This window comes from Mustela erminea, chromosome 16, assembly GCF_009829155.1.
Source record: "Mustela erminea isolate mMusErm1 chromosome 16, mMusErm1.Pri, whole genome shotgun sequence".
NCBI classification, from domain to species: domain Eukaryota; kingdom Metazoa; phylum Chordata; class Mammalia; order Carnivora; family Mustelidae; genus Mustela; species Mustela erminea.
The window spans coordinates 53971700-53999047 of record NC_045629.1 but is presented as its reverse complement, the minus strand read 5'-3'; the positions used below and the strand labels follow the sequence as shown (position 1 = coordinate 53999047).

At 38.2% G+C, this 27348-nt stretch overlaps 1 protein-coding gene across 11 annotated transcripts in view; it reads right to left on the bottom strand.

Moving 5' to 3' along the window:
- Positions 1–27348, bottom strand: part of OXR1 (oxidation resistance 1) — a 439603-nt gene that overhangs the window by 62897 nt on the left and 349358 nt on the right. For 2 of the 11 annotated variants that reach the window (XM_032316805.1, XM_032316808.1), the window contains exon 1: positions 11492–11820. The exons of 7 other annotated variants lie outside the window; for them this stretch is intronic. In XM_032316805.1, coding sequence (XP_032172696.1) covers positions 11492–11690 — 199 coding nt within the window. In that variant the 5' untranslated portion in view covers positions 11691–11820. Of the gene's footprint in view, positions 1–11088; positions 11305–11491; positions 11821–27348 lie in introns of those variants that run through there. 2 more of the 11 variants (XM_032316812.1, XM_032316811.1) reach the window with 2 other exon arrangements.

Genomic DNA, 27348 nt, shown 5'->3' with positions numbered 1-27348 from the left:
ATCTATCTCCATATCAAAAAGGTCAAGTTTGACAACTGTGTTCTCAAATTTTCTATATTCATATTGATTTTGCAAGCTTATTCTGTAAATTACTAATACAGGTTGTTAAAATCTCCCACTAGAATTGTGGGCTCTATATGGTCCCTTATACATTTTTCTCCTTTGTTTTCTGTACTGTGAGGCCATGACACTAGGTTCAAATAAATTAGGAATTGTTTTGTCTTCCTGGTAAATTGAACCTTTCCTCAGAATACTTTTTGCCTTAATGTTTGCCTCGTCTGATATTATACCAGTTATTTTCCCATCAGTGTTTACTTTTTCTTTAGATTTTCAACCCTTCTTTATCCTTACATTTTATTTTTTTTAAGAGTTTAAGTAATCTTTAGGCCCACCATGGGACCTGAACTCACAACCCTGAGATCAAGAGTTGCATTCTCTACTAAGCCCTATCCTTACACTTTAGATATGACCCCTAAAGTAAGGACCTTATTGTCTATTTGTTCTGTTTTCTATTTGTCTGCCAGTTCTGTTACTCTCCTTTCTTTCCTTCTTTTGGATTACTACTTATTTTGTTTTCCTCCCATTAATTTAAAGTTATGCATTCTGTAATAATTCTGTTAGTGATCAACCCAGAGGTTACAGCCTGAAATACTGACTTATCAGTCTAATATTAAAGAGTACTTCTAGCCTCTTCCTGGACAACGTAAGGGCATTAAAATCCCTTATGTCCCTGCCAAGACTTAAATGTAATTATTATTAGGTACTTTAATTATATACATGTATATTAAAAAAATACTAGAAATCATTACTTTTCTAGACTGTCAACATTCACTTAGTTTTACCCTCATATTTACCATTTTTATTGCAACTCTGAGTACTTTTACAGAGGACAGAATTCTAGATTGGCAGATTATTCCCCCTGCTTTTTAATTTCTACTGTTTCTGTTGGGAAATCAACTATCAATTCTACTGCGATATCATTAACTGTTCTGATTGCTCTTAAGATTTCTTTTTAAAGTTTTTTTTTTTTTTTTTTTTTTAATTTGATAGATACACAGGAAGAGCACAAGGAGGCAGAATGGCAGGCAGAGGGAGAGAGAGAAGCAGGCTCTCCACTGAGCAGGGAGCCCAATGTGGGGCTTGATCCCAGGACCCTGGGATCATGGCCTGAGCCAAAGGCAGCCACCCAACAGACTGAGCCACCCACTGAACCATCTTTTTAAGATTTTTCAGCTTTGGTGGGATTAGTATTGATTCCAGTAGAGGTTTGCAGGGATGTTTACATCTATGAATTAAAGTATTTCATCAGTTTAGAAGTTTTCAATCTCTTATTAAATAATGCTTCTGCCCTATTCTCTTTCCTCTCCTTTAGGGACTCAAATATACATACATTAGAACTTCCCATTGCATTTTTATTGAGCATAACCTTCTCCCATATTTTCTATTCTTTTGTCCCTCTCCCTTTTTTTTTTTTTCTTAAAGATTTTATTTATTTATTTGACATGGAGAAAGAGATGGCAAGTAGGCAGAGAGTCAGGCAAAAGGAGAGGGGAAAGCAGGCTCCCTGCTGAGCAGAGCCTGATACGGGGCTCTAACCCAGGACACTGAGATCAGGACCTGAGCCCAAGGAAGAGGCTTTACCCACTGAGCCTCCCAGGCGACCCCTCTCTCTATTTTGAGTATTTTCTTCTGACCTATCTTTCAATTCACTAATTCTCTCCTATGGTGTTGGCTAATTTGCTGTTAAATTCATCCACAAAGGTTCTAACTTGGATTATATTTTTCAGTTCCAGAATATCCATTTTTCTTTTTTATAATTCATTTCTTTCTACAAAATTCTCAACATGGCTATTTTAAATCACAACTACAATATCCAGATACACTGTTGTTTCTGAGGTCTCATTATGTGCCTAATTATATTTTGTGTGCTGTATACTGTATTTGCAAAACTGTCTACTGACAGAATTTGACACACAAAAAGCTGTATTTCTCCAGAAAATATTGTTTCCTTCTGTTAAACAGCTAAGGACACTAGCAATACCAGATCTTGTTAATGAAGATACAGGAATGATAATCTGAAACTAAGCCAAAATCTTAAGAGAATCTACCTACTTGTTTCTCTATACCCTCAGATACAATGTTTTAGGGTCCTAAGTGAGAGTTCACCACCTCGCTTGTAGTGGGTCTTATATTCTATCTCTTATCCTTTATATCTGTATGTTGTTAAAAGCACCTTTTAATCTCTCGGTTGCTATTTCTGGAATCAACACATTACCCAGGGAAAAAGCAATTCCCAAATTAGAACTGCTCTTCCTTGGCCTCTGTCCTCACTTAGATCCTAGTCTAGTTATATCAGTTTCCTTTCTGACACCTTCAGTAAAATTTATTTTGCTTTGGCCCAGCTCTTCAGATTGTTCTCGGCAGGAGAGTCTGAATTACCCAGCTTGCTACTACCGGGCTCAGAAGTCCCAAAAGATTTTTAAGCAGCGATCTGAACAAGTAGTATCGGAACTTTAAATTAAAGTCATTTTGGTAGTAGAATGGAAAAGGCAAACTGGAGGAAGAAAACAAGCCTATAAACCAACAATGAAAATAGTATGAGATCCAGTTTTAAAATACTAGATACTACTATAACTGAATATTCTCATTTGGGTAGTAGCTACTGATAAAAAATGTGATAATTTAAAAAATATTGAGGTGAGAGTCAATATTTTCACACACAGTAATAAAGAGTAAAACTTCAAAAGCATCTTCTAAACTACAAGAGATATTCTGATTACAGCTTTTATAATTGCCTGATTCCCTCTATAGTGAGGTAGGAGAGGGAAAAAAAAAAATGCCTGTATTCTCAAACTTTCACTTCTGATGACTCTTTATCCACAATCAAAAATAAATTTTAAAAATCCCTTGAGTTCTCTTCAACTTTATACACATGCTCTTCTAGATATCACACTATCTTTCTGCTTCTTTTCATAGTTGAATGCTTGGAAATGAGTCTACTTTTCACTGTCTTTACTCCATCACCACCTACTGATTCCACAATGCACTATAATGGCTTTTCTCCTCCTAGGTTCACTAAACCTGCCTTGGTAAAAGAGAGCAAACTAAGTGGCAAATATGATGGGCCTGTTCAATTTTATTTTATCTGATCTTTGTGAATCAGTCAACTAATTCCTTCTCAGTGCTCATCTGCCCCTTTATTTGGTAATATCTCATACTGTTCTTGGTGTCCTACCCATTAGTTGTTCCCCTATAGTGCCCCTTTCTCTACCCAAAGGTTTTTTCAGTGGTCCTCTCCTAAGTAAAAAGCTCCATTACATAAAGTGCTATATAGAGAGACCCTTGCTACTTAAAGTTGTTTGTTAGGGACCAACAGCATTAGTATCACCTGGGTGCTTCCAGTGAATGCAGCTTCTAGTAAATGCAGAATCTCAGGCTTCACTTCAGAACTACTGATTACAACTAATATGCATGTGCAATAAATCTGAGAAGCACTGTTTATAGAGCTTTTGAAAGGATCGAACTTGCAGACTGAATAACTGACAGAAGAATGGGCTTCCCTACTGGTGACAGCAATTTTCAAATCTCTGTCAAACTAATCTAATTGTTTTCTAAAATAGTCATTGTGATAGACTACATTGTTACTAAGTATGCTATATTCCTTCCTGGGGAGGAATATAAAATACACTGCGTTGCACTGATGTCTGACATGGCCATGTGACATGCTTTGCTCAATGAAACATGAACAGAAGTGATGAGTATTCCAGGTAAACTGTTAAGACCCACATTATAATTCTTAACTCTCTTTTTCCTCTATCTCAAGACCAGGGCTGTTTCATACAGAGGCTGCTCCATCAACATGGATCCTAGAGGAAAGATGTACTTCCTAAGAGTATTACACATACACACAAGTCCACATAAATCTGATTATTCCCTTTCTACTCCTGATTAAATAATAGTGTGTGGAAAATAAAAGAAGAATTCATGCATAAAAAGCAAATCACCTACCAGGGAGAAAAAAGCAGTCTAGCTTGTTTAACACTTCTTTATGGAAATATTATTCAATTCCAGAAGACTGAAGTTGTGTTAACTATATCAAAATAAAAATTCCAAGAGTGAGGAGGGCTTGATAAAAGGACTAATGGAAAGTACTGAACAATGGTATAAAAATGTAGCTGAAAAACTAATTGTGAATGTTAAAAATATGAAAAAATATAAAAATAATGAGTCAGTATCAGGAGATGGTGAGAAAAAATATGGGAGACGCTAATGCCATCTGAAAAGGAATTAATAATACCAAGGTCTTAGAATTTCCTCAAAATCTACTTAACTTTAGACACACCATTTAGAAAATACTTTCTTAGGGCAAAAAATACATCTTTCAGTTACCCCTTCCTTCAAGCCTTCCATACATCATTCTATCTGTATATATACATAGACCTGGACAAAAATGCTTATCCTAATATTAATTATGTCTCTGGATGTCTAGATTGGAGGTGGCTTTTAAACTTTAATCTTTGCAATATAGGACTTCTTCATAGTTAGTATACATGAATTTTACAAAAAAAAATGTCTTCAAAAGACTGGAAGCATATAAGATTCTATCTTCAACATTTCTCTTTCAAGCACATATATGTGTCTTCTTTTCAGGAACTTTTCATTGTCACCTCACTTTTCCTAAGGTCTTTATCATACTGAGAGACTGCCATACAACTTAAAAATACATCTCTTTTCAGAAATTGAATTTCAAAATATTTGGTGCATGTCCAAAGGGCTTGTGAAGAAAAGACAAAAACAAAAAATAAACAAAAATCCATTGTGCCTTAGTAATTTGAGGAAAATAGTTTTTTTTTTTTTTTTAAACTCTACCTACACATTAGTCACCTAATAAAATTAGTTGAGGTCCTAAACTTAAGAGATTTTGGTTTATGATCTAATCTTTGATTACTGTCAGAGCATAGAGATCTCATGCTGAGTGGGGACTTACCATCAGAATTTTTTTAAAAATCTACCCAGGAAATTCTAATGTGCAGCCAGTGTTGAGACCCATTGCTCTAAAAGAGTGCTTTCCAGTGACTTTCTGCAGTGATAGAAATAGTTTATATCTGTGTTATCCAATATAGTATCCACTAGCCTTAAGGCTTCTGAGTGCCTGCAGAAGGCAAGTAAGGCCGAAAACTAAATACTTAATTAAAATTTTATTTCTGTAGAAAATTCTATTGAGTAGCACTGCTCTGGAAATCTAAAATCTAGATTTTATGTATGATCTAAAATCTGTAGTTTACAATCTAGCACCTACCCCTCAGTTAAGATACACCATCTGATTAACTATGTATCTGTATTAATTGCTTTGACCCTGTCAGAACTGCTTTTATTAACTTGCACTTTGTTGTTATACCACTGAACCACACTAAAGGATGGTGTAAAAAAGTAGCTTTTTGAAATTAGAGGCTATATTTAATATAAAGATGGTAAGGATACTTTTTGCTATACTGGGAGTTCCATGAGAATTTCTTCTCATTATTCTATCACCAATAGTGATATTCCTGCAATGAATGGTATTTTCAGCAATGATGGAAATGTTCTATATTTGTGTTATCCATTATAGCAGCCACTAGGCAAATGTGGCTATTAAGCACTTGAAATGTAAATAGTAAGGAACCGTGTTAAGGAATCTGGATTCTGGACTCTATTTCTGAATCATCCAATATGATAGCAGTAAGGCCCACATGTGGCTACTTTAGTTTAAGTAAAATTAAAAATTTAGTTTGTGTTTTTCCTGCCTGTCTAAGCAATATATTTATCTTAGGGAGACTAATTTATGTCTGGTTACATTTCCCTTTTTTCACTGACTGCTAGAAAACAAAGGCAAATTTTGGACCTTTCTCTAACACAAGAATTTGACCTTAAAGCATGCCCCTTTTTTGTTCAAGAAAATTTATCAAGAGTCTCATACTTTAAGTTTGTTGGTGACCACAAAGAGATCCTTTATAAACAAAAAACTATTGTAGTTACTTTATTTTTTAATGTTTCACTTATTAAAGTACAAATATAAAAACCTAGCTTTCCCTTAAGCCTTCAACTATAAAATGCATTTTATTTATATATCTAGTAACCGCTAATACACTTCCCAAGGTACTTCTGATAGTTGATTAACTCAAACAGAAAACAAACTAAATATCCTTAAATAATCCTATTTATAAACCTGGGTAATTAAATTTTCTCACATACATTAAACTGCATTTATAAATTTACTATATTCTATTTTAAACACTTAAATTGCCTCTAGCAAGTAAACCTTTCTAAGAATGTAACTGTAGGTAAATACATTAGAATAAAGTTTTAAATATAATTAAATTCTAAATATTCTCAGTTTCTAAATTTATCCTACTAAATACTTGCACCTTTCAATTTCAAAAACAGTTACACAAATACTCATTTTAAATTGTATTTACAAGACTAATTTGTACGTCTTCTAATAGGCCTAATTTTCTGAAACACAATTTTTTTTTTGAGAGAGAGAAAGAATCTTAAGCAGACTCTGTACTGAGCCTGACGCCTGGGGCGTGATCGCACCACACCGAGATCATGACCTGAGCCGAAATCAAGTGGGAACGACATTTAACCAACTGAGCAACACAGGTGCCCCTGAAACAGTATTTTAAAGACCAAATACACAGATTATTCCTAAACTTAATTAAAAAAAATATTAATACTAAGCATTTAATAAATGAAATATATTACTTGTACTTACTCCTAACCTTACCATGGAAAATAGACCCATTAAAGAAAGTAGTGATTCTCAATGTGTGGTCCTTAGACCAGCAGCACCAGTATTACTTGGTAAATTGTTAGAAATGCAAATTATGGGGGCACCTGGGTGGCTTAGTCATTAAGCTCTGCCTTCAGCTTGGGTCTTGATCCCAGAGTCCTCCAGGGATCGAGCCCTACATCAGGCCCCCTGCTCAGAGCGAAGCCTGCTTCTCCCTCTTCCTCTCCCCTTGCTTGCAGTCCCTCTCTCTGTCAAATAAAATAATAAAATCTTTAAAAAAAATGCAAATTATGGGAAGTACCAAATCAGTTTCTTGGGAAGCAGCCCCTCATTTTTGTTTTAACTAGATTTTCAGGTGATTCTGACACAAGTCCGAGAATCATTGTTTTACTGTGTCAAATATTCAGAGACACTTTTGTCCAAAAACACAGATAATACTGGGGCACCTGGGTGGCTCAGTGGGTTAAAGCCTCTGCCTTCTGGCAGGGCCTTCCCAGGGTCCTGGGATCCTGCTCTCTGCTCAGGGTGGAGCCTGCTTCCCCCTCTCTCTCTCTGCCTGCTCCTCTCTCTGCCTACTTGTGATCTCTGTCAAATAAATAAAATCTTTAAAAAACAAAAAACAACAACCCCCCCCCACAGTTAATACAAAAGATTTCAGTTTAACTGTCCTGTGAGATGAGCAGCGATTCTAAAACAGGGAAATCTACCTCATGTTTAAGGAAAAAATATGAGCTCAAACTTACCATCTGTTACCATGAGAGCAGGCTGAGATTATTTATCAAGGTGAAGTTCTTCTCCCTCATCTACCCCTCCCTCCACCTTAAGCAATGACACTAAGACTGCAGACATCTAAGGTCACTCTCCTCCACTGACCAACACTGTGAGTTTTGGGGGTTTTTTAATAGTTACTGCAACAATTGGTCCTCCAAATCTTTTAGAGCCACTTGGTCTTTCATGGGTTCAAAATAAATTGTTACCATAGCTTCAATGACAACCTATCCTATCCTTTATCTGATTTAACTTGTTTTAATTTAACATCATTTAATTTAGCATCATTTAATTTAACAACATTTAATTTAACATCATACATGACAGAGCTCTGCATTCTTCTCACATCTAAGAGTGATGGCCCTAACATGGCCATCACTCTTAGAAATATGAAGATAACGCTCAAATGGATTTTACATCCCTTATTTCTTTGTCTGGCTCAGTTCCTTCATCAGAAAAATGGGATAACAGTATCTATCTTATAGAGTTGTTACTAGGATTAATTATTTGATAGTGCCTGCCCAATGTTTCTGGCAACTATTATTTTTGTTGCTGTTTCCTCCTGAAAGCTAGAGTTTTAACCACTAAAACTAAATGAATATAAATTTTAAATAAGACCAAGTGAAATGTGTTTAAAGTATACTGTCACCAAGCAAGAAAACAGAGTTGACATAGTAGGGCAGTTTAGGATAACTAATCACAGTAAGTTAAGACTTAAACTTGATAAATCTACTTATTTACACGGATTTTTTACTGTATGACCCAGTAAAGTGAGTACTTTAAAGGCCAGGTGAAACAAGTCAGAGAAAGACATATATCCTATGATTTCACTCACGTGGAATTTAAGAAACAAAACAGATGAGAAACAAACAAAACAGATGGGAAAAATAAGAGAAAATCAGGGAGGGAGACAAATCCTAAGAGACTCTTAACTGCAGGAAACAAACTGAGGGTAGCTAGAAGGGAGATGGGTGGGGGGATGGGGTAATTGGGTGATGGGCATTAAGGAGGTCACTTGATGTAATGAGCACTGGGTGTAACGTGACTGATAAATCATTAAACTCTATGTTAACACTGTATGTTAACTAATTGATTTTAAATTAAAAACAAAAAACAAAAAACAAACGCCACCTAGCATAGGCTCCCAAACAAGAATATACTCGAGGTCCAAAAATTTTCCTTGAATCAAGCTCTAATTCACTCTAGGCAGAAATAAGAATTGCAGCATAAGATGTTTTCTTTGTAATTGTTATTAACTAAAGCAAATGGTGTGATAAACTCCTTAATGTGTCTAAGTTCCATTTATGGTTTTTTTTCTGGGCAACTATATAATGATGGAGTCAAAAAACACTAAAAGCTAGAAGAGCAAAAGCAGCCACCTAGGAAAGGAGTAAAGGCATCAGTAACACTAACAGTATAGCAAGTGGTTTGTTATAGAAAGAGTGAAATCAAAAACATTTGACCAGAATTTTATCTAATTCATCCTTAATATGTCAACAGTAAAGGTATTTTATCAACATCATTACTGAACCCCAAACGGGGCAAGATCACTACAACAGGGTCCTGGAGTACAGCCAATTTACAAGTGTGGATGTGTCTGTACAAGAAATACTGTGATAGTACACAGGACATTTTAAAGAATTGAAGGCAGGGGTGAGTGATGCTAGGAATCTTAAGCAGCTGTTACAAAAATCTGAAATAAAGGTAGTCACAAGCAGAAAGGGCAAAAGAAATCTTTCAAACAGACTAATACTCACACCAAAAGACAGAAATACCCCCAAATAAATAAATAAATAGCCTATAGCCAAATCCATTGGGTAGGTAGCTGCAAAAAAAAGAGTTCTCATTTAAGCAAAGGCTAACTAGAAATAAAGCACCACATATTTTTCACTTGTATATATACACGTTGCCTCTCAAAGGAGTCAATCTAGGAAGCTATACTTATTCTAAAAATGGTGATCAAATTATTGCTGGAGCACTTATTTCTTGAACTGCCTTTAGAACTCTGTAGGCATAACTTCATAGACCCACAATGTTTTTACACCCAAATGCTATTTTCTAGATCTACCACCCATCATTTTCACTTGTTGTGTTCTAAATGAAAAAGAGCTCCAAAATTGAGAACCTCTGGGATCATCTAATCAGTCTCATTTATAAAGAAGGAAATATAGGGCCAAAGAAGTTAAGTAAATGTACAAATTCTTCCAGCAAGTTAATGACAGGATGTACCTGCCCACCTGAGTGTGGTCATAACTGGGACATCACAAGGCCTAACTTGTGTCAGAGATTTGGGAGCACCATAAATATTAAACAGTGTGCCATGAGTTGATGAGGCAGCCTCAACAGAAGAGGAATTTTAAAACTGCGACTATGAAGGAGAGCATCAGATATAGCAGTCTGCTCAATAAACGTCTTTGAATAAATGAATCTGATGTTTAAGTTTGTGCTCATTAAAATACTGGTCATATTCCTTCCTGGTTAAGTTACACCACATATCTCTGAATCCTACATCTACCAGTTCATATGCTTTGTTTTGTTTTGAATTTATTTATTTGAGAGAGATCACAAGTAGGCAGAGAGGCAGGCAGAGAGGGAGAAGCAGGCTCCCTGCTGAGCAAAGTCTCAGATCTAGAGGCTGGTCACCTATCATTTGTTTTCAATCAGACAACGAAAGACTCATTTTAAAAATCCCTTATTCACACTCTTAAAAGGTTCCATCCTCATCCTTGGTCCCTCCTTTAGGAGAATTCTGCATCTGGTTAACACTTCCAAGGAGAAATATAGTATCCTCCCACTTTTTCATCTTTTAATTCCATAAACAGGAATACCAAAGACGATATGTTATGTAAAGTGAGGAAAAATTATTTAAAGGGACCATGCTAAAGTTAAGACTTTAATATTCAAGTTTCTTCAAAGTTTCAAATACACACCTACACACACTGGACAATAGAGGTCTCCACTGTGTCACTGCTTTAAAATGAAGGGCAGGATGTGGGGCTATGGAAAGATTTGTACACTGTGAGCTTTCCTCTATTTTCTAAACTCTCTAATGCTGGTAGTTTACTCTCAGAACACCAAATGTATATTAGAATAACAAAAATAACATATAAATGACTCAGAGAGGTCTGCCACTTATTAACTTAGAGGCGGCCAATGACACTGGAGAAGTTATCATATGCAGTACCTCTTCAACGAACACTTTAAAATTCTAAGATATCAGTATCGTGCCTTTATGGCTGATTTTTTTGGGGGGGGGTGGAGGGACAGAACGCTACGAAGTCGTTATGATGGAAAAAATAAAATAAAAAAAAAACACACAAGAGTGGGTATACTTGTCATGGAGGGAAAAAATAGTCTGCCAAGTTCTGCCCTCTCAAGACTACACGCGGCCTTTCAAAGTATACGGCACAACAATCAACCTATGTTCCGGTGTAAATGAAGCATTTTCTTCCCCAAAGTAGTATTAAGGGAATCTTAACCGTTGACGAATTTCAAATAAAAACTGACCCAAACCAGAACACCAAACCCGGCAAGGCGATCTTAATTACCTCAGAGACGAACACCACCGGCATCATAATTGGTTCAATATTCACCTCCCAGTGGGAGGGTAAAAAAGAATGGATCAGACCGTCCACGCACTCGGCGGGGTAAAGAAAGTCGGGACTAGGTGAAGAAAGCAGGAAGAGCCGAGCAGGAAAAGCTACGACGCAGACTGCCGAAACTCTTCCGTCCCCCGAGCAGAGCGAGTCCTTCCCCCTCACCCCCTCCCCGCCGGCCGCCCAGCCACACCTGCCAACGCCCTGCAGAGCGACCCCCGCCCGCCCAGTCCGCGAGCGGCGCCCGCCGGGGCCGCGCACTCCCCCCCCGAGCCCCGACCTCCGCCGCCCCCACTCCCGCCCCAGCCCTCAGCTCGGGTCGGCCGCGCGGGAGGCGAAGGAAGGCTGGGCTCACCGGGTCCCTCCGGGCTGGACGGCGCCGGGGGCCGGTGGGGCGGGGACCCGCACCCGGGGTCCCCCTGGGCGGGCTCCCTCAGGTAATCCTCGAAGCGCACCTGCCGGGCTTCGCCGCCACCCCCGAAGCCCCACAGGCGGTTGGCAGTGCCCCGCAGAAGGCGCCCGCTCTTCCCCGTGAACGTGGTCAGGTAGTCCATGCTGCCGCGGGGCAGGGGCCCGGGGGGCCGACGGTTTTCGCGGCGGCGGCAGCCACTGGGTGCGAGGCCGCCCGCCCCTGCGACCCGACCGGGGGCGGTGGCTCCGCGCGCCTCACAGGAGGCGGGGAGGGGGAGGGGGCTTCCCTAGCGCGGCCCGGGGGCGGACCATCCGGAAACTAGGCGTCGGGGGTGGGGGGAGCGGATGGGGGGGGAGGCAAAAGTTTTTGAAAAGTTATTCTTGTCGCTTCCAGACGCCAAGTCAGGCAAAGCTTCGCTTGTAAAGTAGACGCATTCTTCCTGGAGTAGATGCAGGGCCGAGAAGCTGGCGGCTTTTAAGCAAGCCGGACCCGTCCTATCGGCTCCTCCACCCCCCCGTCCGGCTCCAATGGAGCAGGCCTGCCCCGCCCTGCCCCGCCCCGTCCGGAGCCGACCGGACTTTCAGGACTGCTGGGGAAAGAGGGGGAGGTTGAGCTTTGGGGCCCTGGGGCTGAGCGGAGGATAAAAATGGCCCAGGGAGGCTCTGCTGGAGTTACGTAGAGTTTGGGGGCCTAGGAGAGAAGTGTCAAAAAGTTTGTGTGTGGGTGGGTGGGGGGGAGGGGCACAATTCAAACTTTTGCAGCTTGTAATTTTGGGGGCTCTGTGGGGGTAGGGAGGCAGGAGGGAAGGTGGCTTTGAGGCAAAACTTTGTAGTTAAAACCAACTTAGATAAGATGCTTCTTACCAAGCATTATGAGACCACATTCGAAGAGTAAAGCATTAATAGTCACATTTTAAGTTCGTTGTGACATTATGAACTGTTAAGAGTTTGACATTTCATGAATCTGGTCCTATAACCAGATAGAGGACCAGATTCATGGACCAGATATAAAGCATCCCCTTTATACCTGGTATAAAGCAAGGTAATCAAGGGTTTTAGTGTGCAACCTTATTCTTTAGGCAGAAAAGAAGTAATGACTTTTGACATTTACTGAGATCTGGTTATTCCTGTCCTTTCATATCTGTTTATATCACTTTTCGTTTTTCGCATGCATCAAATAAACTCTCTTTCTTAGAATTACCAATTTATTAATGTATGTGAAGAAAAGGTTTGAATTACTTGAGTTGAACATTTAGTAATACCAAATAATGGAGTCAAGAAAAGCCTTCAGGGGGCGCATGGGTGGCTCAGTGGGTTAAGCTCTGCCTTCAGCTCAGGTCACTGTTTCAGGGTCCTGGGATGGAGTCCCGCATCCGGCTCTCTGCTCAGCAAGGAGCCTGCTTCCCCCTTCTCTGTGCCTGCCTCTCTGCCTACTTGTGATCTCTCTCCCTCTGTCAAATAAATAAATAAAATCTTTAAAAAAAAAAAAAAAAAAAGAAAGAAAGAAAAGAAAAAGAAAAGCCTTCAGGAACTTAAGCTTTTTGCCGAACCATAAAGATTATCCCCTCTTCCCTCTTTCAAAATGATCTTTTTCCCACCACTACCTTTCAGCTTAAATTCTTACTAGAAAAAACTTCACTATTTTAACAATAGCATCCCCTTTATACCTGGTTAAAATACACAATGTTTGGGGCGCCTGGGTGGCTCAATGGGTTAAGGCCTCTGTCTTTGGCTTGGGTCAAGATCATGATCTCAGGGTCCTAGGATAGAGCTCCTAGTCTGGCTCTCTGCTCAGCAGGGAACCTGCTTCCCCCTCTCTCTCTGCCTGCCTCTCTGCCTACTTGTGATCTCTGTCTGTCAAATAAATAAATAAAATCTTAAAAAAAAAATACACAATGTTTGGGCTGTACCCCCAGGGTGTAACTCAGTGTTTGTGAGAAAGGACCCAGAAATCTACATATCCACCAATCATCCCTGTGTTCAGATGTTCTGGACCTCTTACCGTACCCACCTGGTAGAATGGTAGGTGGCTCCTAGTTTTTCTGAGTTTTCTTTTCAATAAGGAAGCATTACCATCCTTAGCACCACTTCTGAAATCTCACAGAGGCTCAGTAAGCTTAAAAATCAAATTGGAATGACTTAAGTCTAATTCTGATTGACTAAATTGAAATTCTTTTTCTAAAATATGTTTCACATATAGAAATATCTAGTTTGTGATAATCATATCCAAATAGTGTCTGAGTTTTTTACCCTTCATTGAATCTGCACTTTCACATCCAACCTAAGCAGGAACCTGTACTCTTACCAGTTCGAATACAGGGTTAGAGGCAGTTGGCCCATCAGTTTTTTTTCTGCTTCTGTTTCATGGAAAGCTAGAGCTGCTGGAGAAAAAAATGTGTAAACTTGATGATTATGTGCTTTACAAATTTTGATTTAAACTCAAGTAAGCCCTTAATGTCTCCAAAATCCTTTAATTCATATAGTCAATCAGCTTTCTTTCTTATTCTTCACATTTGTTGTCTGAATCACTATTCTCCTGAAGTTACTAAATTCATCTAACTAATATGTTACCTTGCCTTCTGCGTGAGAAGTCATTAAGCCATCAAATATGAACCATCTCACTTTTCTTTTTCTCTTCAATCTACAACAAGCTTATCTCCTTTTACTTTGCCTCAGAAGTAACTTCTGTTCATGCCATTCCCCCTCCAAATTAACTTCTAAAAATTTATTTTAAAAATTTATTCATTTGAGAGAAGGAGAGAGAGAGAAAGTGAGCTTACAAATGGAAGGGGAGGTACTGGTAGGGACGGGGGTGTGGGCAGGGAGCTGCAGAGGAACAAGCAGATTCCCCTCTCCTGCTGAGCCAGGACTCCATCCCAGGACCCTGACATGATGCTAGCCAAAGGCAGATGCTTAACCAACTGAGCCATCCAGGCACCCCTCCAAATGAACTCTTGATCTTAGTCTGGTTTATATTGCCTTTGACTTGTCAATGTTATTACTACTTCCTTGTATTATTTTCTCTCTCTTCACTCTGGATCCTTCCCCTTTTCCTACCTATATCATTCACAGAAATCCTTTCCATCCTTTAAAAAAAAAAAAAAAAAAAGGTTCCTTATACCATGTCTGTCTCCCCTAGCAACCTTTACCTCATTTAAAAATATACCTATTGGGATCCCTAGGTGACTCAGTCGGTTGAGCGTCTGCCTTCTGCTCAGGTCTTGATCCCAGAGTCCTGGGATCGAGCCTGCTTCTTCCTCTCCCCACCCCACTCCTTGTGCTCTCTCAACCTGTCCGTCTCTCTCTCAAATAAATAAATAAAATCCTTTAAAAAGTTAATAAAATATGAGAATTATATTTATTGAGGTATGATTTACAAACCATATAATCCACCTGTTAAAGGCATACAATTCAACAGATATTGTACATGTACACAGTTGTTAAACCATTACCAAAAATCTACTTTTTCAACATTTCTACCACCCCAAAAAGAAACTTCTTACCTATTTGCAGTCACTCCCCATGCCCACCCCCCAGGAGGTGGTGACCACTAATCTACCATTTGTCTTTATGGATTTACCTTTTATAGATATTTCATACATATGGAATTATATACTATCTGGTGTTTGATATCTGACTTTTTTCACTTAGCATAATGTTTCTGAGGCTTATTCATGGTATAACATTTATTATTATTTTATTCCTTTCTATTGAGAATAATATGACACTGTATGAATATATCACATTTTATTTATCCATTCATTAAGTTGATGGGCATTTGGATTGTTCTCATTTGTGGCTATTATGAAGAATTTTGCTATAAACATCTGCGTACAAATTTTTTATGGACATATGTTTTCATTTCCCTATATGTATAATAATGTAAGTTTAAGGTATATAATGTGTTGATTTGATACAATGCAAAATGACTACCACAATAAGGTTAGTTAACATCTCCATCAATGCACATATTACTTTTCTGTATGTGGTGAGAACATTTAAGATTTACTCTCGTAGTAATATTCAAGCATAAAATGGTGACTGTTTCCTAGAGTCACCATGCTACACATTGAAGCCTCAGAATTTCTCATCTTAAAATCAGAAGTTTGTACCATTTGAACAACATCTCACTCATTCCAACGCCCAACCCCTGGCAACCACAATTCTAATCTGTTTCTATGAGTTCACCTTTTTTAGATTCCACATGTGAGTGAGATCATACAGTATTTGTCTTTCTTTGACTTTTGTTTCACTTAGCATAGTGCCCTCAATGTTCATCCATGTTGATGCAAATGACAGGATAACCTTCTTTTTTAACGGATGAGTAATATTCCGTGTGTGTGTGTGTGTGTGTGTGTGTGTGTGTGTGAGAGAGAGAGAGAGAGAGAGAGAGAATCTTCTTTATCCATTTATCCAATGATGGACATTTAGGTTGTTTCCATGTCCTGGCTACTGTGTAATGTTGCTGTGAACATGGAAGTGCAAATATTTCTTTAAGATAGTGATTTCATTTCCTTCAGATATATACCCGGAAGTGAAACAGCTAGATCTTATGGTAATTCTAGATTTATTTTTTTGAGGACCCTCCATACTGTTTTCCACAATGGCTTTACTAATCTACATTCCTACCAATGGAGCACGGGTTCCCTTTTGTCCACCTCCTTACCAATACTTGCTCTCTCTTCTTGTTTTGATGGATAATCATTTTAATTGTTGTGAGCTGATATCTCATTGTGTTTTTGATTTGCATTTTTCTGATGATTAGTGATGTTGGACATCTTGTGTACCTGTTGGCTATTTGTATGTCTTCTTTAGAAAAATGTTTCTTGAAGTCTTCCACCCATTTTTTTCATTGGATTCTTTGGGTTCCTTTGTTTTTTGTTTTTGCTATTGAATTTTTAGTTGCTTATGTATTTTGGATATTAACTCCTTATCAGATAAATGGTTTGCAAATGTTTTCTCCCATTCTTTAGGTTGGGTTTTCATTTTATTGCTGGTTTCCTTAGATGTACATAAGATTTTTAGTTTGATACAGTCCTACTGGTTTGTTTTTGCTTTTACTGCTTGCCTTTTTAGTATCATATCCAAAAAATCATTGCTAGGACCAATGTCAAGGAGCTTTTGTCCATGTGTTTTCTTCTGGGAGTTTTATAGGTTCAGGTTTCACATTTGCATCTTTAATCCATTTCATGTTAATTTTTGTGTACAGTATAAGTTAGAAATCCAATTTCATTCTTTTGCGTGTGACTATCCAATTTCCCCAATACCGTTTATTAAAGAGACTGTCCTTTCCGCAGTGAATATTCTTGGCTCCCTTGTCAAATATTAATTAACAGTATATGGATGGTTTGTTTCTGGGCTCTTGATTCTGTTCCATTGGTCTATGTGTCTGTTTTTATGGCAGTACTATACTGTTCTGATTACTATAGCTTTGTAGTATAATTTAAAATCAGGAAGTATAATTTTTCAATTTTCTCCTTCTTTTTCAGGATTGGCTATTTAGGGTCTTTTGTAATTCCATATTAATTTGGGGATTGTTTGGTTTATTTCTATGAAAATGCCACTGGATTTTTGAGGGATTGCACTGAATATGTAGAACACTTTAGGTAGTAAAGACATTTTAACAATATTGTTCTAATACTTGAACTCAGAATACCTTTCCATTTATTTTTTTTATGTCCAATTTCTTCCTCAACATCTTATAGTTTTCACAGTAGAGACCCTTCACCTCTTTGGTTAACTTTATTGCTAAGCATTTTGCTGTTTTTGATTCTATTACAAATGGTTTGCTTTATTTCTTTTTTGGATAATTCATGGTTAGTCTATATGAATGCAACTGACTTTCTATGTTGATTTGTATCCTGCAACTTTATAAAATTCATTTATTAGTTCTAACAATATTTTCATGAAGACTTTAGGATTTTCTGTATATAAGATCATGTTCTGCAAATACAGACAATTGCATTTCCTCCTTTCATATTTGGTTGCATTTTATTTCTTTGTCTTGCCTGAATGCTCTGGCTAGAACGTTCAGTACTGTTGAGAGTGGGAGCCCTTGTCTTCTTCCCGATCTTAGAGGAAAAACTTTCAAACTCTCACCACAGAGTACGATGATAATGGGCTTGGCATATATATGGCCTTTATTATGTTGAGATACCTTCCTTCCATACCAAGATTTATTGAGAGCTTTTGCCATGGTGGGATAATGAATTTTGTCAACTGTTTTTCTGCATTTATTGAGATGATTGTATGATTTTTATTTTTCATTCTTTTAATATGGCATCTATATAACATTTATTGATTTGCATATATTGAACCATTCTTGTATCTCAGGATTAATTCCCACTTGATCATGGTATATGATCTTTCTATTATGCTGTCAAATTTGGTTTGCTAGTATTTTGTGAAAAATGTCTGCATCAATATTCATGAGAGATATTGTTCTGTAGTTTTCTTTTCTTGCGGACTCCTTATCTGGCTTTGGTATTGGGGATAATGCTGGCCTCATAAAACGAGTTCTGGAGTGTTCCCTCCTCTTCCATTTTTTTTGAAAAGATTAAGAACTGATGTTAATTCTTTAAATATTTGGCAGAATTCTCCATTGAAGCCATCTGGTCCTGGGCCTTTTTTTTTTTTTTTTTTTTCTTTTTGTGATATTTTTGATAACTCATCAGTCTCCTTAATCACATTTGGTCTGTTCAGATTTTCTTTCTTTCTTTTTTTTTTTTTTAAGATTTTATTTATTTATTTGACACAGAGAGAGAGACATAGCAAGAGAGGGAACACAAGAGGGGTAGTAGGAGAGAGAGAAGCGGGCTCCCCGCTGAGCAGGGAGCCCAAGGCTGGCTTGATCCCCAGACCCTGGGATCATGACCTGAGCCACCAAAGGCAGATGCTTAACGACTGAGCCACTCAGACACCCCTGTTCAGATTCTCTATTTCTTCATCATTCAATTTGAGTAGGTTGTAGATTTCTAGGAATTTATCCATTTCTCCCAGGTAATCCAATTCTGGGCACACTGGTCTCTTATGAACCTTTATATTTGTTATCAGCTGTAATGGGTCCTCTTTCTTTCTAAATTTATTTATAGCTGTTTATTCTTTTTTTTTTTTTTTTTTAAAGATTTTATTTATTTATTTGAGAGAGAGACAGTGAGAGAGAGCATGAGCGAGGAGAAGGTCAGAGGGAGAAGCAGACTCCCCACGAGCTGGGAGCCTGATGCGGGACTCGATCCCGGGACTCCAGGATCATGACCTGAGCCGAAGGCAGTCGTCCAACCAACTGAGCCACCCAGGCGTCCCTATAGCTGTTTATTCTTTTTCTTAGTCCAGCTAAAGGTTTGTCACTTTTGTTTCTCTTTTCAAAAAAAAACCAACATTTCATTGATCTTCTCTATTTTTTTCTAGTCTCTATTTCATTTTGCTGCTCTGATCTTTTGTTCTTTCCTTCTAACTTTTGAACAAGTTTGTTCAAAGTTCTTTTTCTAGTTCTTTGAAGTATAAAGTTAGGTTGTTTATTTGAAATCTTTATTTTTTCTTAAAATCTTCTATAAAATTATCTCACAGTACTGATTTTGCTGTTTCGAATAGTTTGGGTATGTTGTATTTTCATTTTCATTTGTTTCAAGATATTTTTTGATTTCCCCTTTGGCCCACTGGTTTAAGAGTGTGTTGTTCAAATTACAAATATTTATGAATTATGAATTTTTTTCAATTTTCTTACTGTTACTGATTTCTAGTTTCATACCATTGTGGTTGGGAAAGATATTTTGTATGATTTCAACCCTTTTAAATTTACTAAGACTTGTTTGTGACATAACATATGATCTGTTCTGGAGACTATTCAATGTGTTCTTGAGAAGAATATGTATTTTGCTATTGTTGGATGGAATATTCTGCATATGTTCTGTTAGGTCCATTTGGTCTAATGTGTAGTTTAAAACCAATGTTGGCTGACTGACTGGCTAATCCATCTATTGTTGAATATGGGATATTAAAGTTCCTTATCCTTACTGTATCGTTACCTGTTTCTCTCTTCACATCTCCCTTCACATTTTAAAAAGTATATTTAGGGGTGCCTGGGTGGCTCAGTTGGTTAAGCCATGCCTTCAGCTCAGGTCATGATCCTGGAGTCCTGGGATTGAGTCCCACATTGGGCTCCTAGTTCTGTGGGGAGTCTGCTTCTCGCTCTGACCTTCTCCCTCTCAGGTTCCCTCTCACTCTCTCTCTCTCTCAAATAAGTAAAATCTTCTTTTTTTTTTTTAAGATTTTATTTATTTATTTGACAGAGAGAGAGCACAAGTAGGCAGAGAGACAGGCAGAGAGAGAGAGAGAGGAGGAAGCAGGCTCCCTGCTGAGCAGAGAGCCCGATGCGGGACTCGATCCTAGGACCCTGAGATCATGACCTGAGCCGAAGGCAGCGGCTTAACCCACTGAGCCACCCAGGCGCCCCAAATAAGTAAAATCTTAAAAAAAAAAAAAAAAGTAGTATATTTAGATGCTCCAGTACAGGTGTATCTATATTAATGATTATTATATTTTCTTAATGAAACTGACATCTTTGTCATATTATAATGACCTTCTTTTGTCTCTCATTATGGTTTTTTACTTAAATTCTATTTTGTCTACCTTAAGTATAGCTGCTCTTGCTCTTTTGCTTTCCATTTGCATGGACTATCCTTTTCCATCTCGTTACTTTTAGTTTATGTGATTCCTAAAGCTGATGTGAGTCTCTTGTGGGCAACATATGGTTGGATCTTGTTTTTGTTTTTGTTTTTTGTTTTAATTTGTTCAGCCCCTCCATCCCTTTTGATTAGAGAATTTAATACATTTACATTTAAATTAACAGGTAAAGATTTGATAAGTAAGGTCTTACTGATGCCACATTATTGTTTTTTTGACTGTTACTTAGTTCCTTTGCTCCTTTTGTCCTCTTTTGCTGTCTTCCTTTGTAAACTGATAGATTTCCATAGTGGTATGTTTTTCTTTCTTTCTTTTTATCTTATGAGTATCTATCTACTACAGGTTTTTGCTTTTTGGTTACCATGAGTCTCACATAAAACATAACAGATTATTTTAAGCTGATAACTTCATTTCAAGAGCATGTAAAGACTCTTGGGGCTCCTGGGTAGCTGGGTCAGGTTAAGTGTCTATTTTCCACTCAGGTCATGATCTCAGGATCCTGAGATCAAGCCCCATGTTGGGGCTCCCTGCTCAGTGAGGAGCCTCCTTGTTCCTACCCGTCTGCTGCTCCCCGTGCTTGTGCTCTCTCTCTCTCTGTCAAATATATAAATAAAATCTTTAAAAAAAAAAAGCCTCTACATTTTCCCCCTCCCCCATTTGTTTTTGATCTCTCAATTTACCTCTATTTTGTGTATCCACTACCAAATTATTACAGCCAAACTTATTTGTAATAATTTTGTCCTTTAACCTTTTCACTAGGAGTTAGTGATTAACACACCACCATGTTACAGTCTTAGAGTATTCTGAATTTCACTTTATACTCATCTTTACCATTGTGTTTTATCTTTTCATATGTTTCTATGTTACCAATTAACATCCTTTCATTTTAGCTTGAAGAACTCCTTTTAGCATTTTTTTTTTTTTTAAGGGCAGATATAGTGGTGATGAACTCCCCCAGCTTTTATTTGTTTGGGAAAGTCTTTAACTTGTCTTCATTTCTCAAGGACAAGTATGTCAATTCATGGAAACCATGTAATATCTAACTGGCAACTATTTTATGAGATAGAAGTATCAGCACTCAAATTTCTGATGGGATAAGCAGAACCACTGATGGAATTGATAAAGCAGAATGACAATAAGCCAAGAGTTTTTGTAAGTGTTAAGAAACAAAGGAATAAATCTGTTTTCCATAGTATATCTGCATCTGCTAGTAAACCTAAAGCCTAACTTGGTGGATAGCCAAACTGGTTACACTTTCTGTATTCGAAGTCTTACTACTCCTTTCTCCATTGAAAGAGTTACACTTGCATTCAAACTTATCATAAGAGACTATCACCTGTGTCAAAATTACCACAGAGGGGAAGAGTGTAGGTCATTGTCTAGATAAAACTGCGATCAAAATCCAAAAAGTGTATTATGAAGATTCAATTTGACAGAATGGGAAAGAACTTAATATTGATTAAAAACAAATTCCCCTCTAGTAGATGCAAATCCAGGATACAATCACTACAAACCCTACTTAAAAACCAAGTAGCTTTTGCTTAATTTGAAAAGTGTCAAAAGTATCAACTACTACACTTACCAGAAAAAAAACAAACAAACATGTGTAGATAATCAAATCAAGCAAGGACCTAGGAATAGCATCGTTAAGAATTTTAAGTGAAACTTAAGTCACCATAACTCACATCAACTTGCCATATAGTTATCTGAGGACTATTTTTATATCCCGCATTAACCATTTATATTCAAAGTTGTGAAAACTTAGTAAGACTTTAAAAGTCTTTAGGATCAATAGCCATTCAAAATCCCAAACAGAAGTGTGATGGTATGAAGGCAAATATTTGTAGTCTCTTTTTACTGCAGATTTCTTTTTCTGTGTGTACTCTGTGTGGGGTTGCAGTACAGTATTCACTTCTACAGATGGGACTACATGCACAGCCATGAAGCAGTATACTCTTAGTCTCTATCTTTCTGGATTCTTCCTCTCCACCTTGTTCCACTTGTCTCTTAATTCTATAATAGGTCTTTATATGTTGCTGCAACTTATTGTGTTTATTAGATAGAATTTTGATATTTCATGTTCTTTTTTAAAATATTTTATTTATTTTATTTATTTGACAGGCAGAGATCAGAAGTAGGCCGAGAGGCAGGCAGGGGAGGGGGAGCAGGGGGGAGCAGGCTCCTGCTGAGCAGAGAGCCAGATGTGGGGCTGGATCCCAGGACCCTGGGATCATGACCTGAGCCAAAGGACAGAGGTAAATCAACTGAGCCACACAGGCGCCCCCTGATATTTCATGTTCTTAATCTAAAACTGATAAGTGAAACATCTGGATGTGTGGCATATTAAATGCTTTATTTTAATATATTAATTTTAGCATTAATATTAAATATTTTAAAGTTATAAAATATTCAATTATGTTTTTAAAGTGATTTTAGGTTAGAATGTATTAGAAATAATTTTCCTCCCTTTGCTCTGTATTTTTTTAATGTATTTAAAAAATGTAAAGTCCAAAATGTAAAGAAAGAACAAAATAATTTGGGAGGAACCCAAACCTGTTGTTAGTTAATACTTTTATACCAACGTGCCAATTTCCAGCTTCAACTTAGAGCTGCTAATTAGGTATTTGCTTTGTTTTGTTTTGTCTTCCTGTTGGTGGGGGAAACTGAACTCTGGGCTCTATTAATGCAAGAAGAAAGCAAAGCATGGCATTAAAAAAAGAATCTGACTACAAGTCCATTCATCTCTCTTAAAGAAAGTGCTCAGGAGCAATGCCAAGTTCTTACCAATATTCCACTTATTTCAGCCATGCTACATGAACAATTAGTAAGTACTAAGCATAGTATTTGAAAGGAAGAGAACCTACTCTTATTCCCAAAGTGTATGGAGATGCCCTGACTCCCCACTTCCCCATCACAAATAGCATTTGGGAGAGATGGTAACAATGCCAAGGTGAATCAGCCACAATTCAGGCAGCATATAGGAAGAGAAACCCAAACTTAGATGGTCAGTCTTTAAATGATCCAGCATGAACTGGATAGGTTTAATTTGCAAAGGAATCATGCACTGGTTATTTTCTTCCATTGCAGAGCTACTCTTAAATCTCAGCTTTCTTAGAAAGCAGCAGAGACAGCAATATAACCATATCCTGTTTGTCCTAACAAGCATGAAGGAAAGTTTGACCATGTCCAGCCACCTCTCAAGAGAGAAGCAGGCCACACCCACCTATCCCACTCCCCTGACCCTATCCAGGGACTCCTAGGGGTGCTCAGCTAGCTCTATACACCCAACAGCATCAGCAGCAGTGGCATGCAAAGCATCTATTGAGTGAGGTGATGAGGCCTCTTTGTGCCTATCCCACTGGTTTTCTGAGACTCAAGGAAGGGGTAGGAGGAGATTCCTAAAATATAGAGAAATTTTATAACCATGTTGTTAGGCTCTCAGATTGAGCTGGTCCTGCCAACACACTGCATGATATATAAAGCACATGTATTTATGTTTGCTCTTAAACCCTATATATTATATGACATGAAATCCCAGCTTCTAGGTTCTCCCCTCTTAAATCCAACACCAGCATTTGCAGTCAGGGTAATCTTAAACCCACAGATCTGTTGTTTTTCCTCTACTTTTAATAAAAACACTCCTTGTTCACAGCAGCAGCTTCCTGTTGATAATGAGAATGGGCTGTGAAACCTTTTTCACAATGCAAATTTCTCAACTCAATCCCATTGATCCCCATTCCAGGGCTGTAGGGTGGGGCTCGGGAGCCTACTGCAATTATGAGCCCTGCTCCTTTGTAGTTCTTCTGGGTGCATCTGCATATTTAGCTCATGGGAATCACACAGTTTCTGAAATAAGGCCATACATAAGATTGGTTTTGGCAAATACTGAGGAGAAGTGAGGTATGGGCTTTATACTCATATGTGTAAAGAATGACCTCTGTTCAAAATCCAAGCAATGCTTCTCACTCCAAATGCCTCCGCCCCTGCCGCAGTGATGAAAGCTACCACCTGCTCCAGATGGTACAGCTCTAGATGGGGACGCCATCTGCAACAACCTGGATGCCTGAGAAACCTTGTGGATCAGAACTCCTCCTCCCTAAACTCAACCTGAACTAGGCAAACAATATCAGCAAGAAATCAAGAAATACACACTAATTACATCAAGCCACCCAGGTCTGGGGTTCATTTGGCACTGTAGCATAAGCTTAGCCTGCTCTGATACAAGGCATTAAAAATGCTTACTTTACATTTATTTTTATTACATATGCTGAATTTATATAGGTTCCCCCACTATTTGAAAGTGGGACATTTCTATGAAACCTTTAATCAGCCACAATGGTATAAAAGGAAGAAGCAATTACCATTAATTTATATGGAAAAGTTTTTGAGCATTCCCAAAATAACCAAAAAGATAACCTCTCTCTGGCTTGGCTGATATCTTAGGACACATCCTGTTAACAGATGCACAAAACAAATCCAGATAAAGATGCCCACACAGTTCAAGGCTACAATGGCTTGGTGCTGTGATGCTGAGTGTGGATCCCAGGGAAGGAGCTTTGCAGGGCCGTTCTCTCTGCAGTGGGGTAGTCCTGCCTCTTTAAAGACTTGCTCCGAGACAAATGCTGAATGCTGTTTTTACTTTTGCCTTTTGTCCCTAAGAGCAAAAATCCTCTTTGGATTTCTTTTGGTTATCCAAAAGAGGCATTATGGTAGATAGGTTTTGTGTAAAGGTGAAGTGGTATAACCTGAACTTTCAAAAATCGGGGGATACCTGGATGTTGTAGAGCAGCTGATTTCGGCTGTGAAGTTAGTACATTTTACTTCTAGGCCTCTTGCATAATTTTCATACTCTGAGAAGTATTTTGAGGTTGCAAGACTATTCATCTTGGGGCGCCTAGGTGGCTCAGTCAATTAATCGTCTGCCTTGGGCTCAGGTCATGATCCCAGGGGTCCTGGAATCGAGTCCCATGTTGGGCTTCCTGCTCAGCAAGGAGTCCGCTTCTCCCTCTCCCCTTCCCCCCTGCTTGTGCTTCTCTCTGTCAAATAAGTAAAATCTTTAAAAAAAAAAAAAAAGACTATTCATCTTTTTTATCTCAACTATGTATGTGAATAAGGATTTTCTTGACATTACACAACCAAAACACAGTAAGCAGAATGCTGAGGCTCTGATGCTAAAAAGAATCCATTCATCATCTGTCATTCCTGGTTTAAAACTGGTATTTCATGTACATCAGCCTAATTCAATATATGTATTTATAATACACATATGACCATAAAATGCTATTTTTGGTATGTATTGGTTTTATGTAAAACTTAATAGAAAAAGTTTGAAAAGAATTGCTTTTAGAGCTACAAAGGAAAAGTCCCAGTTTCTTTCACAAGATGCCCTTAACATATTAATACCAACCTTATTAGACCTGAGAGAGGCCTTGGTGTTTATCTAGTTGAGCCATTTATTTTTATCGATTTGTTAGTGAAGCCCAGATTCATCAAGTGAGTCTCAAGGTCAGATCCTTGAATCCTCACAGAGCCAGAAGAACCCAGGGCTTTCCTCCAGGGAGTGCTGCCTCATGAAATGCTCCATCTTTGGGGCCAAGCAATTAATTGTGACGCTCTCAATTTCCCCAAACATTTGCTGAAGTGGCATGATGGCCCATAAGTGTTTCTCAGATGTGAAAGCTAGGTCAAACTATCGATTTATTTTTGAGATTTAGCTTTTTCAACTGCAAAATAAGAGCAAATAATGCCTATCTTAGAGCTCTACTGTGATTAGGAAGGATAGCACTCATGCATCATGTGAGGCCCACTGTTCTTTGGCCTTCAATGAATAAATTTAGATTTATTACCTTCAGATGTCAGCCTACACTTCTAGATCAGGGTTCAGCAAAGTTTGGTCCATGGATCAAATCTGGCCTGGCACCTTTTTTGTGAATGTGTTTTTATTGGAACATAGCACACTGCTTCTCTTACGTATTATGTGTGGCTGCTTTGGGGGCTATAGCAGCAGAGGTGACTAGTTGTGACAGAGAACTTAAGGCCCAAAAGCCTAAACTATTAATGCCCTTGCTATGCTCAGAAAAATTCTGTTGACCTATGTTCTAGATTGCTGAGATCATTTTGAAACTACTCTTTGTTCTTTTACCCACAGTATCATTACATAACTCTTTCACTGAATCAGACACAGATTTGTCTCCATTCAAGCTGTTCATAAAATGTTTAATGAGACACAGGGAAGGAGAGGCCTAAGGCACACCACAAGAGACCACCTTCATGGCTGACAGTGATTCCATTCCCTGGACTCTGTTATCTGAAGAAGTATGAACCCACTAAATGATATTATCCATCAGTTCTCATTTATCAACAACGTTGTGTATTTGCTAAATGCCTTCCTAAAGTGCAGAAGAAGATGAGGTTTTTTCCCCTCCCAAGTGGTTTCCAACCTATTTTGTTTCTATATCCTTCAACTCCATTTCAACCCCATTTTTTGAAATCTGAGTTATTCTCTTCTAGCTACAGTTTTCTGGCAGATCTCCTATTATTGGTGTAGAGATTAGCTAGCCGTCATCAAACCGGATTATTATTCTTCCTGGGCATACTACATTTCCCAGCTTTATTTTCGATCAGGGGTGGCCAAGTGACTAAGATCTAGTCAATGGAAGGCTTGCAAAAGTCATGTGGGCTACTTCCAGACCTGGCCCAGAAGAGCATCCCATTGGTAACCCTCCAAGGTCTTTTCCTTTTCAAAGCCTGGAAGCAGATGAGCATGGACACGTGAGAGGCCATTTATTAAAGATGGCAAAGCCACAGTTGAAAAGAACCTGGGTCCCTGAATCCATCCTTAGAGAACTCAAGAACATTTTGGATTTGAACGTGAAAAAAATTTCTATTGTATTTAAACCATTATATATGTATTTTGATATTTGTTATGAAAGAGCATGTAATTGTCAAAAATACACTTAATCATTATTATTATATTACTACCAAAATATCACAGGAAAATATCCTAATAACTCAGTTTTCTGGACCAAGAGGTTTCAAGTCATGCAAAGTGGAGGTACGTGGTCTTTCACTATAGTCTCACCTACCTTGGCCTAAACATGTCCATTTCACTGTTTTTGT